Source organism: Aquarana catesbeiana, linkage group LG07 (assembly GCF_042186555.1).
Source record: "Aquarana catesbeiana isolate 2022-GZ linkage group LG07, ASM4218655v1, whole genome shotgun sequence".
In the NCBI taxonomy this organism is placed as follows: Eukaryota; Metazoa; Chordata; class Amphibia; order Anura; family Ranidae; genus Aquarana; species Aquarana catesbeiana.
In genome coordinates, this window is record NC_133330.1 from 62122652 (window position 1) to 62139917 (window position 17266).

The 17266-nt window shown below is 39.9% G+C and overlaps 1 protein-coding gene across 5 annotated transcripts in view; it reads right to left on the reverse strand.

The window, feature by feature from the left end:
- Positions 1 to 17266, reverse strand: part of FLNB (filamin B) — a 329582-nt gene that overhangs the window by 158799 nt on the left and 153517 nt on the right. For all 5 annotated transcript variants that reach the window (XM_073592228.1, XM_073592229.1, XM_073592227.1 and 2 more), the window contains exon 8: positions 4543 to 4743. In XM_073592228.1, the coding sequence (XP_073448329.1) occupies positions 4543 to 4743 (201 nt within the window). The remainder of the gene's footprint in view (positions 1 to 4542; positions 4744 to 17266) is intronic.

The window sequence follows — 17266 nt, forward strand, 5'->3', positions numbered from 1 at the left end:
GTTGACAGGGAAAGAGATAGGAAAACTTGCTCAGATATTCAAATACGGATAATACTATCTGTACAATAGCAACACTTTTGCCATGCGTCAGGTCGGTTGAGGCAGGCGTATTAGTTGAGATGGATAAAAGCAGGGCTCAGTGATCGTACGGCATTGTGACACACCACACACAGATTAGGAAACGAAAGCTTCTGGGTGTTACAATGAAAACTACTTCACAGATGACACTAAATGCAAGTTAAACTTAAAGGGAAAATGTCAAGATAGAAATATAGTAGCTGCCATTATGGACTTTTTTTGAAGTTGCAGGCTGCAGAGGAGTCATCCTTCACTCTATTCAACTACCTATTGAATTGAAACAAGCATGCAACAAGAGAGTCGTCAGGACACCTGATCTCTAGGCTTTCTGTGGGACACTGACTCACAAGATTATTTTTTGTGTTTCAAAAACTTAAAAAATAAAGCAGTAAGCTTTTAGGGGGGCCAAGTTTAGTTTGACTCATGGGGAAGAAGGGCCCCTTCCTGCACCCTAAAGACACCATCAAGCCAAAAATAGTAATGGAGCTCAGAAAATGGGGAGTGTAGAAACCATTTTTATCTCAGCCTCAAGGAGGTCTGGGGTTAATAGAACCTGGGATGTAAAGGACCACCTAACCTAAAAAGAGTGAACTTTTTGGTTTATGAATTGTTTTATCATTATGAAACTGTAAAATAATTCAAAGTTTGCCATTACACATAGTACCATAAATGGAAATTATAATGCTGTGGTTAGAAATTAGGGGATTTCATGGTTTTTACTGCCCAGTGACGTGACATCATGAGACACTGTGTGATTTTGCTATGTTTCACCAATAACTACATGACATGCTCTAAGGCTTGGGCTATTCCTCAAATTGAACTCAGACAATTGAGTACTGTCCATGATTCTTTTTTTCATTTGCACTAACATACAATTTTTCAGGACAAGCTTTCGGGGTATGTCCTCTAATCAAGGTCCAAGCAGTACTAATTCACAAAAGTTTTAGCAGAATGTTGTGCAAATAAAAAAAGTATCACGGACAGTACTTCATTGTCTCTGTCGCAAGTGCACCAATACGGCTACAATCACCTCAAATTGAATCCAAAATTCAGACTACTTATGATAATTGAGAAGAAACTCACTAATGCATTCTACAACCTGGGCCTAACAATGTCTTTCTAGTACCTCACTGCATTTTTTTTTTTTTACATGTTTATGTAATGCTGCCCAAAAATATGAGATGGTGCTTAGAAGTGCAGACTTTTCCTGACTGTGGGCATACACATTCAATCTATGGAGGAGACAGAAAAGACCGATATCATTGCCATCTTATCTTAGAGAAAACATGGTAACTGGCTAAGGAAATTGGAAGATCCTACCTAGATTCCTCCAAAAAAGAAAAAGGGTCAGTTGGGGCATATCTGGTGAGGTCAGAGTGTGTCAGTAGATATATACTATTTTCACAGATCCAATAATGATTACTTAAGGTTAGTGGACGACATAGGTATTGAAATCATTGGAAATCATTGGAAAACAATATTTCACTATACATGTATTATTTTAAGCCTATGGATTATTTTGCTCTAAAGGGACCTGAAGATGTCTGAAGGTTATCCGTGAAGCGCACTCCAACCAAATTCCAGCTTGCATTATATTACAGAGCACATTAGAAATTATAATTTGGATGCTGTTTGCTAAACAGTCTGTTCGCCCCATTGTAAGGCGAGTCACAGGTGAAAAATTATAATTTGGATGCTGTTTGCTAAACAGTCTGTTCACCCCATTGTAAGGCGAGTCACAGGTGAACTCACTACTTCAAGACATTGGCAAGACCACCAGCTAGAACTCTCCCACTCTGCGTCCCCTGGACAAAGACAGTCAGAAGGAAAATATGCTTCAGGTACATTACAGCCTAAAGAAAACTAACACTAGTCTAAAAAGGTTTCATTAGTAGTGAAACATCTAAGACAAAACCACAAATGGAAATAATGTATATTTATTCCAGTGGGGCTTGTAAAATCCAGACGGGAAGCTAAAGTCATGTCTACGAGGGGAATGAGCAAAGGGAGAGGATCTGAGGTCGCCCCCTAATAGAAATAGTAACCACACTTTCGGGAAAAATCTGACTAGTGGATGTAATCATGACAAGTAATCACCCAATCTGAGGCTACCATGACACCATCTGGAGACCCAAGCAAGGTATCCGTGGATAATTATTTGGCTTATTTTATAGGTACTGCACTGGGTGGTCCTCTGTGGGTAATGAATGCATAATTCAGGTGAATATTTATAGCAATAATATTTAAAAGGTGATCCCAAGGTTCACCATTATGAAGAACCACATTAGCAACAGTCCAAAGAAAAATATACTATACTACTGTGATCTCATGTTATCCATTTTAAACCCTACCAAATAATATTCTCATTAGAGAGTTAAGCTGGCCATACATTATACAATTCTCTTACTCAATTTCCATTAGATTCACCTTCAACTATGCAGTGCAAGGGCTTGTCTGACTGCATTACAAACTGAATGTTCAGTTATATGGTTTTGGTAAATCTCAAAAAAAATTTGTATAATGTATGGCCAGCCTTAAAGTACATGTCTGTCAAGCTAATCATTTCAAAAACTTTGACGTTAACTCTTTGAGACAATGATCATGTGTATGGCTCGTGAAAATTATTGGATGAAAGCAACCATATAATTAATGTGCTATTTCCAGCAGCAAGGGGCAAACAGTCTCAGATCCACCAAGTCTTGACAGTCTATGTAGTACCGGTGAAAGCATATAGGCTTCTGACTGGTAGAAAGAACAAACTTTGCACCTGATGGTCTGAGGCATGTAACAAATATTATGGACACACAAAAAAGAAAAACAAAGGGATGCAATCCAAGCAACAACCTGCAAACGCTTACCAGCCCTGGCCTGTACACAACTATGAGGCTTAAGCTGTGCCGTCCATTATCCCACAAGAGCAGGAGAGATCAGAAGAGGGAAGCAGAGATCTGCAGCAGCAGGAAGGAGGAAGCAGATGAAAGCAAAGCAGTAGAAAGCAAAAAGAAAAAAATTCTAAACAGAGCAAGAAGCCAATTATCACATCATTGTAAAAGACATGCTAGAATATTACAAAAGTAAACAAAAAATGGTACTGGTAGGATCCCAGGAAGAAGCAGTCAGGCAAGTCACAAAATAAATGCCGTCCTATGAACGTTTCAGCAAACCTTTTTTTTTTTTTTTTTTTGTGTACTTTTATTTTCACCATATAAACAAAAAATAAACAAAAAATAGACCAGTAATATTTGCATTATGGCCAATTATTCCTGATATTCTGACATAATTGGCAATAATGGCTAATGGATGCCTGGCTGTTTTGATTTGTTTTTTTAGATCAAGTGACCCTTAAAGCTGAACTCTAGCCAGGAATTAAAAAAAACACAATAATTTAGTTACACGTTTAAGGCACTTAACTTTAACTTTTAAGGTAAGTCTGTCATAAAGTGCTAGTATGCAGTGCATACTAGAACCTTATGGTATACCACTACAGGAGACCCATTTAAAAAAGATTTCGGCGAGTTTACTACCGCTTTAAAAAACCCTGCACTTTGCACAATGATGCCAAAGACTGCCCCACAGCCTGGAGCTTTCGTACAGCACTGGAGCCTGCTGGACCAAGTGATAGAGTAGGTAACACACTATATCCCTGCATCCCTAGACTAAATGAGTGTTTAATCTTGCAGTGTGGTGGTGGTGGTCGGGAGGGGATTTTGTTTGATTCCAATAGTTTAGCTTTAATTAAAAAAGCTTTAATCATTTACACAAGTCTAGCATTTGTTTTTGAATACCCTTCCTGCCATGTAGAGCAGGATTCAGACCAGGAGTTTCATTAGAGGACCAAATGCTTTGCATTGTGCCTCCAGTCTAAGCTTGTGAACATGCTTACAGGAGAGAGAAGCACAGGGATAGCTGCTACTCCTTCATTGTCCAATACCAAGCTGGGGATGGTTCTAAATCAGGCAGTACTGTTTAATGTAGTCTGCAGGGGTATCCAGGACCCAGTTGTGAAAATATATGGGTGGATTACATCAGATGCATGTTTATTAGATCTGTCCGTCTTTCTGTCGACCAAAACCATGCTTTGCAGCAGTTCCGAAAATCAATATATACTTCTATATGTAAAAAATGCAAAGCACTACAGAGTTGTTTTGGACACATCTCTAATGCTTTGCAGTGATGGCATCAGTACACAATCTGTAATTCCTGCTCACTGCAGCTATAGAGGTTAGAATTTTTGTATTGCAACAGTGAACTCGGCTAACCTTACTGCAGTGGATGAACCTTGAATTAGCACACCGCTAAAGCCCCTGCGCATCCTTGTTTTTGTTTCTTTCTTTTCTTTGATATAGATTATCTATTATACATAGAGCCCTGTAAAGTGCAAATGTTCAGGTCCGGGTTATTGAACCGATTAAGGAGAGCTTTGCAACAGTACACGGGCATTTTACACAGCAGTAGGATACTTACGTTCTCCAACGTTGACCACATAAGGACTTTTGGGTATGGCTTCCCCACCAAATGCGATGCTGATAGAATGAGGTCCAGGCTTTACCGGCTTGTAGGTGCATCGATATACACAATTTCCTTTATCTTCAAGTGCAATTTCCACAGTATTGTTTCTCCCCTGGGGATCACCGATTTCTATTCCGACATCTCCGACACCAGCACCTACAGTGGACGAATATTTAGCAAAACTTTATAGCCAACATTTAGGTAAGAAAACAAGCACCCATGCCAATTAAAGGGACTGTAAAACCTATATATATATTTTTTTTTTAATTAAATTTTTGAATGTTAAAAAGTATAACAAAAACTCAAAAAACAACCCACTTTAGCGATAGTACAGTCTTATGAAAGCTGTGTAGCACTGAGTATATCCAGTAGCAAGCATAAAAAGAAAAAGCAAAGCATTTAATCTAAAAACATGAGATTCAAGCTGCACACAGAAGGTTATTTTACCTGAAAGCAAAGAATGCATTAAGGTAAAGAACCTTCTACCTTTGCAGCCACTTTAATGCAGTAAAGTATTTATTAGAAAACACTGCATGATTTTTTTCCTAATATAAATGGTGAAAATCTTTATTAGCGTCTCGTAGTCCTCTGCACAACAGGACTCAGATCATGTAGGACTGGTCAGTCATATTCTACTGCAGCGCAAAGAACAGTCAGTCTAACCCAGGGAACTTCCTGCCAGGTGGAGAGAGCAGAGCGATGACTTAGTGTGCTGCTGCTTTTCATTTAACAATTAGCTAGCATGGGTGTTTCAGAACAAGCTGTTCTGCGTAAATGCACTGAGAACACAGCACATGTCAGGAGATTGGGAATAGCAATGTTATGTGCTTATCCTAGCTACAGCATTTGAAGCGCACGCCTTTATCATGTTTCAGACCAAAAACTATTCACCATCTTATACTCTAGAAAGAAATCGGATACCAATAAAAATTTAATCCATGATCAGGCATCAGGATTTTTCTATTATTTCACTGGCTGCATGCTTCGACCAGGTCAGTGAATCAAAACATTGATGCTAGAGAAAGCCAGACAAGTAGCATTTTCAGAAGGAAGTCTTTTGTATTTTTAAAGTAAAATCAGCATCTCTGACCTACATATTTAATTCAGGTTATTGAAACCATGAATCAAAAGGAAAAAGTGAGCACTAACCAATTAAATACAGTTAGGGAAAAAGTGACAAAGAAATGATCAGTCTATAATTTTAATGGTGGATTTTAACAGTGAAAGAAAAAAGCATTTAAAAAAAGTTATAAACTGATTTGCATTTTAATGAGCGCAATAAGTATTTGATCCCCTATCAATCAGCAAGATTTCTGTCTCCCAGATGTCTTCGACACAGGCAACGAGCTGATATTAGGAGAACTCTCCTAAAGGGAGTGCTCCTAATCTCAGCTTATTACCTGTATAAAAGACACCTGTCCACAGAAGCAATCAGATTCCAATCTCTCCACCATGGCCAAGACCAAAGAGCTGTCCAAGGATGGCAGGGACAAGATTGTAGACCTATACAAGGCTGAAATGGGCTACAAGACCATCGCCAAGCAGCTTGGTGAGAGGGTGAAAACAGTTTGCGCGATTATTCGAAAATGGAAGAAACACAAAATAAGTGTCAAATCTCCCTCGGTCTGGGGCTCCATGCAAGACCTCACCTCGTGGAGTTTTAATGATCATGAGAAAGGGGAGGAATCAGCCTAGAACTACACAGGAGAATCTTGTCAATGATCTCAAGGCAGCTGGGACCATAGTCACCAAGAAAACAATTGGTAAGACACTACGCCGTGAAGGACTGAAATTCCGCAGCGCCTGAAAAGGTCCCCCTGCTCAAGAAAGCACATGTACGGGCCCGTCTGAAGTTTGTTAATGAACATCTGAATGATTCAGAGGAGAACTTGGTGAAAGTGTTGTGGTCAGATGAGACCAAAATCGAGCTCTTTGGCATCAACTCAACTCGCCATATTTAGAGGAGGCGTAATGCTGCTTATGACCCCGAGAACACCACTAACTCTATAATTAGTGCATCTAAAACCAACAAAAACAAACAATATTGTAGTTTATCAGTCCTTTGATATGGAGGTTGAATTTGTTGTCTGTCCTAGGGTGACATTGTTCACTAATTCGACTATTTGAGGAGGAGCAGTGTTGTCACCCTAGGACCTGCTCTGACTCAGCAGGGGGATTGATTGTCAGACCTCTCCAGACAGACCACTGATGCCACACAGCAGAATTCTGGCTTTTTTTTAATACAAAAAAACACGAGTCAATAATCAGTACCTTACCAATCCTTTTTAGCAAATCAGATTTAAGATCTCACAAGTAAAGCTGGCCATACACTGAGCAAATTTAGATCAGTGGAACAACCTGTTGGCACTACTCTCCCCGACATCTTTCGAATGATAAAATTGAAAGAGCTGGGTGGAAAATTGTCATCGGACAAGTGCCTGCATCCAATCATATACAAGCACATTTGGGTATTCGGACAGTCAGTGGTTGCCGAGGACAAAAGTTGATCTTTCGACAAAGGAGATAGCTGGAAAGTTTTCAGTTGAACAGTGCTTGCATCCAATCAGGTACACTGCCCCGGTATGCAGCAGCCGCTGCTTGAGAACTTGTGAGTTCATCGAATTTCTGGCAGGATCAAAAGGTTTTTATTTTTTTATAATTAAATCGCACACATATAACAAAGCCTTTTCAGTTGTAAATGTAAGCAAGAATTCCAGGCAGCGGTATGTGATGCATAGGTACATTGGTCTAGTTTTTCCAATGCCCCTGGATGCTGGAAATCACTGAAGTAGACACCGCTACTCCAGTGATCTCCACTTGCTTCTGGGTCCTGTGCTGAGCGGCCAGCCTGATGAACTGTGATCAAAGGAGGTTGGCAGCTCAGCACAGTCCCCATTCAGAGAATGCTTTGCAGTTTCTGAATGAATGCAAAGTGTTCTTTGGCTTGACAACGTGGAGAGGTGATGTCACATTCTCTACTCTGAATGGTACCTGTGCCATGCGACTGACCGCCTGTGATCACAATGCAGGAGAGCAGCCGTTTCGCATGGGACCCGGAAGCATGAGGGGATCACAGAAGTAGCAGAGTCTACATCAGGTATTTACAGCTTCCAAGGAGATCAGCCAGGTATGGTATATACATAGTTACATTGGTCCAAGCTATGTATAACAATGGTTGGAATTTTTCTTTAACGGGCCAAAGGTAGCAAATTGAGACGTTGTCAGGGTTTACAAATACTTTAATTCATATCCGAGGTTTATATAAAAACACTGCATTTGGATCAGTTGGGTTAAATGTAATGATCAGAATAACTTATTCAAAACTATAAAAACATGTTTGTTCAGACTGTAGTAATTCTTGCTTCCATGATGCAATTGTGCAAAGGAACTATTCTGAAACAGTAATTGACAGCGCATGTCTCTACTGAATACTCCGATTTGCCAGCTCTACTCTGGATAGTGATTACATCGTATGAAACTTTGCCTGGAGTAAATAAAAAAGCAAACAGCAATGACTACCGTATTTATCGGCGTATAACACGCACTTTTTTCCCCTGAAAATAGGGGGGAAATCGCAGGTGCGTGCTATACCTCGGAGGGGAACAAGTGCCAACGGAAATCACCAGGCCGTCATCTCTTCTCTGCTTGCTCAACTGCAACCAGCGAGGTCCTGATCAAACAGTGAGTTCCTGGATACGGAATGGGGGAAACCCCTAGCCTCTGCCCTGTGTGCAGGCTCTACAGCGTGAGGGGAAGGAGCCAGTACTGATCACTCCGGGATGCCTGCTGCATGCTCAGCCCAGGAAAGCGCTCCCAGTCTCCCCTCAGCCCACGGGAAGATAACAAGCATGTGGTGGAGATGCAGCTGGCTGAAGTAGTAGAGGATACCTCAGAGCGGACACAGGGCTTCCTGATTAACCCGGTCGGTGCTGGCATCCAAATCGCCTGAACTCCTTCATCTATGGCAGCCTGACAGCCGCTTTTAGCAAGACATGTGCTAGGCAGAGCTTCTACAGTGCCAACCCCACGCAGAGGGTGCTATGCAGTGCCATAAACAAAAGGGCAAGGTAAGGGCGCTCATCCCCAGAATCCTGGGTGAGGGGTCATATCAATATTATGTCCTTATTTTTTTTTATTTTGGAGGGTATCTCTACCATAACTCATGCTTTACCCACTGAGTTGAGCAGAACTGCCATTCTGCTTTTTGGCCCATATGGCTGCTCGCCTTCTGTGACGCTGCCCCCCCCCCCACCATGGGAGAAGTTGTGTGAACAAAATCCTGAAATGGAAGAATGCAGATGGGCACAGATCAGGCTGCACTGATGCTCATTGACCATTATTTTGTTTCAAAGTGGTTTATTTAAAAAAAAATAATTTTTTTTCCTGAAACTTGCCTCTTAAATTGGGCTGCATGTTATACGCCGATAAATACGATATATCGTTTAAGGGGTAAAAGTGGATGGGCAAACGTTTTATCCATTTTTTCAATGTCTGTTTGAGTGCATGGGATAAGTCCATATACAAGTTCCCTGGTGATAAAAACAAAGCCAAGACCTTTTGATAGAGAAGAAACTACTGGTCAACAGACAAATTACAGTAAGCAGGCGTGAACCCAAGAAGAAATTTGTGACAGATTACAGTTCACTGGTCCTTCGATGTGCTGGTTGCAGTAGTTTTTTTTAGGCATTTTCTGTTATTTTTATCTGGTGATCCTGCCAGTAACACGTCCTATCCTAGAGTGACAGGGTTTAAGCCAATTATTGTCCAGACAGGTGGTCATGCAGCCTCATAGGACAGTCAGAAGAGAATGAAAACTCCTCCTACTAGCTTCCTACTGCCGATGAGAAAAGGTATTTAGCAGTTTACATTTACTAAAATAATTGCTTTTCCATGTACTGTGGGAGACCAGATATAGTGAGTCCTGGGTTTAGTAACACTTTAATACAATAGTACACAGACATGGAGGGAGATTTGTCCATCTGTGAAGGTGGAAGAACCTGTTGGGTTTCTTTGGTTAAGCCCAGAGGCTGAACAAAAGTATGAGTGTGTGGACAGTTTTACTAGCCATACTCTTCTCCTCCACAGATAGAGTATCACTTGTCACCCTCGGACAGGGACTACAGACCACCTCCCCCTTTCTTCTACAGAGAACACAGAAGGTCATTAACCCAAAAAAATTATAGCACAATTACCAGCTATTTTCTGGGAATATATACAACAAAAAAATCGGTGCAGAGGTGAGGGGAGTTACAATTACTGTTCTCCCGGTCTGTGGGGGGGGCTGGGGGAGTCGGAGGAGAAGCGGCTGGCAGATGATTTATTAAAAGCCGCGCAGAACTCTCCCCCACCGCCGCACCAATCGTTCCTGACTGTCCAAATATCAGGTCAAGCATCCGAGCATTTGCACAAGTACAAGTACTTTTGCAAATTTTTGGTATTGGCATCAATACCAATACTAGTATCGGTGCAACCCTAATATTTTTAGCACTGATCACTGTATTCGTTTCACTGGTTCCCACAGAATATCAAAAGTGTCCAATTGTCCACCGCAATATCGCAGTCCCGCTATAAGTTGCTGATCGCCGCCATTACTAGCATAAAATAAAGAACAGAAAATTCCAGTATACAGTGGATATAAAAAAAAAGTCAACACACACACACCTGTTGAAATTTCAGGTTTCTGTGATGTAAAAAAAAAATGAGACAAAGAAACAATTTCAGAACTTTTTTCACCCTTAATGTGACCTATAAACTGTACAACTCAATTGAAAAACAAACTGGAGGTAAAAATAAACTAAAATAATGTGGTTGCATAAGTGTGCACACCCTCTTATAACTGGGAAAGTAGCTGTGCTCAGAATTAAGCAATTACATTAAGCCCATGTTCACATTGGGCCAATTTGGCATGAGATTTGACATGTCAAATCATGCTTTGGGGCCATTTTTCTTCAGCTGGAACAGGGGCCTTAGTCAAGGTAGAGGGAATGATGAACAGTTTCAAATACCAGTCAATATTGGCACAAAACCTTCAGGCTTCTGCTAGAAAGCTGAACATGAAGAGGAACTTCATCTTTCAGCATGACAACGAGCCAAAGCATACATCCAAATCGACAAAGGAATGGCTTCACCAGAAGATGATTACAATTTTGTAATGGCCCAGCCAGAGCCCAGACCTGAATCTGATTGAAAATCTGTGGAGTGATCTGAAGAGGGCTGTGCACAGGAGATAAAAAAAAAAAAATACAACAAAAATAGTTTTTGCGCTAGAAATGTCCAATCCAAAGTGATAACACACCGACCAAGGAATCCCTTAATAAAAATGTTTAATGTGAAACAATCTGGCCAGCATCATGCTCCTTGCAGCTTAGTGATCAACGGGAAATTGATAGCTGTAAAAACAAACAAGGGAATATGAGCGCACATGCTCGCTGTACAATAACGTCTTTTATTGGATGTAAAAGAATAAAATCGATACACTTATAAGTGAAGGTGAATAAATGTTTATTTGAAAACAAAATGCACTAAAAATGTTTTTTCAGATAACAATGTGACAGTAATACATTGAAAGTATTTGAGTGAAAACGTGATATGTAAACACGATAACAGTGTGCACAAAGAATACAAATGGAAATAGAGCCCAAAAAAGGGAAAGCCAAATAGGAACACCCATGTAGTGAACTTAAGTGAGTGTCCGCCAAATAGCGCACTCAGAATCCTCTGTAGGGATAACACCAATATGGTGAGATGAAATAAGACTGGCCATGGAGCTGTCAAAGCGGAATATTCTTCTATCAAGGAAATATAGATATATACTCTTACCAGATGTGGTGGACCCACTTGCCAGCGGCAGTGGGTAAATCGGGCTTGTATTAACCGAAAGCCTGGGAATCCGATGCTGTACCAACCACGATAAGACTGGTTAAAAAGGATTAAAAGCAGTGTGGGAAGCGAGTAATGCATTCCCGATGCGTTTCATCCCAACGGACTTCAATATAATATGTTATAAATATGGGCAATGTGGGGGAGCAGTGATATGCCCCAGTTGAAGTCCGTTGGGATGAAACGCATCAGCGTTGCATTACTCGCTCCCCACATTGCTTTTAATCCTTTTTAACCTTGTGATCACAACTTTGGTACTCGTCTATCGTTGATGTTTGTACTTTTTATGAATAAATCCACTTTTTGACCTGCACCATATGGAGTATTTCTATTTCTCCACATTTTTATCCTGGCTTGATTGAGAGCACCCTTCCGTCTACTATTAGCCTTCAGACGGCTCCTTCATTGGGCTCCAGTTCCATTCAGCTTGGAAAATCATCCGAGTCCTAGGCTTACGGCCAACACGTATCACATTGATCCATTCTCGCTGATAAGTTGGTCCACCGTGTTTGGATTGTTTCTCCTCCGGGTTTCCAGTCTTATCGTGGTTGGTACAGCATCTGATTCCCAGGCTTTTGGTTAATACAAGCCTGATTGACCCACTGCTGATGGCAAGTGGTTCAACCACATCTGGTAAGAGTATAGATCTACATTTCCTTGATAGAAAAATATTCTGCTTTGACGGCTCCACGGCCAGTCTTATTTCATCTCACCATATCGGTATTATCCCTAAAGAGGATTCTGAGTCAGCTATTTGGCGGACACTCACTTAAGCAAGTTCACTACACGAGTGTTCCTATTTGGCTTTCCCTTTTTTGGGCTCTATTTCCATTTGTATTCTTTGTACACACTGTTATTGTGTTTACATATCACGTTTTCATTTAAATACTTTCAATGTATTACTGTTGCATTGTTATATAAAAAAAAATTTTAGCGCTACATTTTGTTTTCACACAAATTTTGGACTTTGGTTTAGTGCAGTAATTTCCCATAAATGTTTATTCACCTTCACTTGTGAGTGTATCGAGTTTAATCTTTTATATCCAATAAAAGATGTTATTGCACCATGAGCCTGTGCGCTTGTATTCCCTTTTATGCACAGGAGATGCCTTCGCAATCTGACAAATTTGGAGTGTTTTTGAAAGAAGAGTGCCATGCTGATAGACCCATACCCAAAAAGACTGAGTGCTGTAATAAAAACAAAAGGTGCTTCAATAAAGTATTTAAGGGTTATGCAACCATATGTAATTTTTTTTTATTTTTACTTCCCTCCACCTAAAAGATTTCAGTTTGTTGTTCAACTGAGTTGTACAGTTTATAGGTCACATTAAAAAAGGTGGAAAAAGTTCTGAGCAAATAAAGCAAATAATGTATTGTTCGAGTTTAACACTAACTGCTAATCAGGAGAACTAGAAAAATGCAGAAAACGGGCCGCTCTGTGTCAGTATCGATTATGGCCGTTACATGTAATTTACAACACAAAGGCAGTTTGTTTGCACAGAGCCTGTGAGGACACCGCGGCGTAGACACTGGAGGAAGCATCAGCAGCTTCCATCCTCAGTGCTCATAGCAAAGAGCACAGCGGAGTGTTTTGCTTGGCTCAGCAATGCTCGCCGGTGCTCAGTGGAATAAGAACATCCTTTGTGTTTTCTGTTCTAAAATTAGCAGCACAGGAGGAACTGGCTAATATTTCAACCCAGGCTCTATTACCAAAGCAATCGTATTAGCTAAACAGAGGAGCGTGGAAAGAATAACACAAACTGACATATGAGCGTAATTATACCCATGCTATGACATAAGCCATTTTCATTTTCTCCCCGGCACAACTATAATATTTAGATATTAATAATCACATGTATATCATCATTATACACAGAGTAATACCCAATACCAGGCCTCTTTTGCAGCATTTTACACTTTACAGCGTGACCTGTGTCTTAGACAGGATTCATGTTTAACATTTCTAACAGGTTAGATGAATACTGAAATATTTTTTAACACTAGGAACTTTAAGCCACTCCAGGCAACAGCTAATTTCACTCAGCCAACTGTAATGCTATCCATGAAATTATTTAAGTATAGCAAACTTAGTCCACAAACTTTAGCTTTATTGGCATTTTATACAATTGTGAACATGGTCTATTGCCACAAAATAAAGTGTCTATAGATGGGCCTGCAGCCACTTCCTATTTTTTCCTGAGCAATAACCCTCTGACTGTCTATAATTAGAATGAGCATACATATTAAGACACTATATCTTAATTAGACAAAAACCATGGTTGGTGATCCGGAATTACTGTATGTACTGTTGTCACAGACCTGTTATGTTCCTTTTTAAGCTGCAGCCAGTTGACCTAGTAGTTCTATACTAGCTATGCCGTGATGTGCCTTTGTATTATTTTACACCTTTTTAGCCCTTTTCGAATGTAAAATTCCTTGACTTCTAAATAAAGAATAAAAAAAAAACGAAAAAAAAAAAAAAACACCAATGTACTATATAGTCAGTACAACCCAAAGGACTTCAAATGGTAGAACTGGCAACTCAGGAATCCTAGCAGGCTCAAGAAATTAGAGCACCAGGAGACTGGAATATTAAAACCATAGGGGGACGGGGTACAAGGTACAATGATGCAGTACCAAAATGAGATTTACAGGCACTACGCAGATAGACTGCAGCAAAGATTTACTTAAATGACAGATTTAAAACTAATGCTGAAGATGGAAACATGGAGGATGATGCACATAGCGACTAGTATGTATTTTTGGCTAATCTACATGCCCCTTCCTATGGTTGGTGACCACTGGAAAAAACAAGGTTGTGGTTCAGAAGTTACAGTGCCTTGCAAAAGTTTTCACCCCCCTTGGCATTTTTCGTGTTTTGTTGCCTCACAACCTGGAATTAACATGGATTGTTTGAGGATTTGCATCATTTCATTTACAGAACATGCCTACAACTTTGAAGATTTTTTTTTTTTTTTTTTTGTGAAGCAAACGAATAGGACAAAATAACAGAAAAAGTCAATGTGCATAACTATTCACCCCCTATAAAGGCAATACTTCGTAGAGCCACCTTTTGCGGCTATCACAGCTCCAAGTCGCTTTGGATAAGTCTCTATGAGCTTGCCACATCTTACCACTGGGATTTTTGCCCATTCCTCCTTGCAAAACTGCCTTGTCTTTCCCTCAACCCTGACAAGTTTCCCAGTCCCGACAGCTGAAAAACATCCCCACAGCATGATTCTGCCACCACCATGTTTCACTGTGGGGGATAGTGTTCTTTGGGTGATGTGTTGGGTTTGCGCCAAACATAGCGTTTTCTTTGATGGCCAAAAAGTTCAATTTTAGTCTCATCAGACCAGAGCACCTTCCTCCATACATTTTGGGAGTCTCCCACATGCCTTTTCGCAAACTCAAAATGTGCTATTTTGTTTTTTGCTGAAAGTAATTGCTTTCTTCTGGCCACTTTGCCATAAAGCCCAACTCTATGGAGTGTACGGCTTATTGTCGTCCTATGTACAGATATTCCAGTCTCTGCTGTGGAACTCTGCAGCTTCTCCAGGGTCTCTGTGCTGCCTCTCTGATTAATGCACTCCTTGCCCGGTCTGTGAGTTTTGGTGTGCGGCCGTCTCTTGGCAGGTTTTCTGTTGTGCCATGTTCTTTCCATTTGGTTATGATAGATTTGATGTTGCTCCTAGGAATCATCAAAGATCTGGATATTTTTTTTTATAACCTAACTTGTACTTCGCAACAACATTGTCCCTTACTTGGAGAGTTCCTTGGTCTTCATGGCAGTGTTTGGTTAGTGGTGCCCCTTGCTTCGGTGTTGCAGCCTCTGGGGCCTTTCAAAAAGGTGTGTATGTGTAATGACAGATCATGTGACACTTAGATTGCACACAGGTGGACATCATTTCACTAATTATGTGACTTTTGAAGGTAATTTATCACACCAGAGCTTTTTATGGGCTTCATAACAAAGGGGGTGAATACATACGCACATGCCAATTTTCAGGTTTATTTCTGAAAAATTGTTTTATGTATATATTTTTCCAATTTTGCTTCACCAACTTAGACTATTGTGTTCTGATCCATCACATAGAATTCAGATTAAAAAAAAACATTGAACTAAAGGCTATAATGTAACAAAATAGATAAAAAGCCAGGGGGGGTGAATACTTTTGCAAGGCACTGCATGTTACCTCTTCAAGACTGATTAGAAAACTCTAGCAATCCAGGGGCAATTTGAAGTAAAGCAGATGCCTTTTTTTACTCAAGACAGGCAATTAGTGGTAGCTTGTGCATGCATTTTTTTTAAGGCTATAATTATTGAATTTTTTAGGTGAAAAAAAAAAAAACTTAATTGATATTGTGAAGGTGAGCTGACTGTGTGAAAGGCAGGAATTCCCACAGTGAACACTGCAAAAAAAAACTGTTGGTGTTGGTGTGAAAAAAAGGGTGTAAATGAGTAAAAAACAATGCAACTGAACACCGGCAAAAGAGTAAACAATGTAATGTCAAGGAGCACGAACCGTGCCATTATCATTTTTGAAACATTTTTTGCAAGTGCATTTTAAATAAATTGATTTTATCAAAAAGATAATGCACCATTAGTCTTCCTCTTGATTTTTTCATTATCCATATGAGCTGTTAATCGAGGATCCAGTTCCAGTCAAACTCTCGTAAGACATTACAGAGGAACCCATTCCATCAGCTGCAGATGAGCATCTCCACGGCTACCAATTCATCTGGGTCTGCTGGGAGCTGTAGTCCTTCGTGAATCTCCACAATTTGGTAGACAGAGGGTTTCATTCCTAAGCTGTGGATCAGCACACACGCTCCATGACCTTTGTGGGTTTGGTAAGCAGCCAATTTTATTATTTATGAGCACTGTCATCTTCAACTCAAGTGCCCATACACCTTGGGATCGGCATCTTTTCGATTTGGAACTCCTGTTCTTAATTCAGCCTATTCATTCTGTTGAATTGGATTTGCTTTCACACTGACTTTTCAGAACCTGAGATAGATTGCTTATATGTTTATGTATATGGTCATTTTGATTCCAGATCATATACACGTTGTGTTCAGTTGCATTGTTTTTTACTCTATTATTGTGTACACACAGGCATCAGATATTTTGTTTATCTTCATGGGTTACAGGTCATTTTCATTTGGACCACACATCTGTTTTTAATTGCTTTACTTTCATTCATTGTGTTCACATTGGGCAACAATATTTATTGTGCCATTTAGCCTATTTATATGTACACCCTTTTTTTCCACACCTGCTTAAATTTAAATTTTTGTTGCAGTGTTCACTGTGGGAATTCCTACTTTTTACACAGAGTCAGCACACTGTCACACTATCAAATACTCTTTATTCCTGGTATTCAAGGTATTTCTGGTGCAGCAAACGATTAATTATTCAATTTGTCAGCTCTTCCCTTCACCTTTATAGACAGAGAATAAAAACTTGTACAAAAAAAAAAAAAAAAGTAAAACAAAAGATTAAGCACAATGTCTCACATGTCTAATGTTATTATAAAAATTGGAATCACAAGGAGGATATATATAGTATGTGAACAGTACATGCATAACAGGATTTGAAGTCATCGTAACCATATAGCGCCAACCTTAAAAACAATGGATTTACAGGAGGTTAAAGTAAGAGGATTAGAAAGCAATATACCCCAAATTTTATGGTACACTTTTTTTCCGTAAGTTTGTACAGGGGAGGAGTAATTAACAAGTTTTAACCAGTAGGCCAATGTAGGCATAAGCCTTTCCAGGACAACAAAAAAGGGTT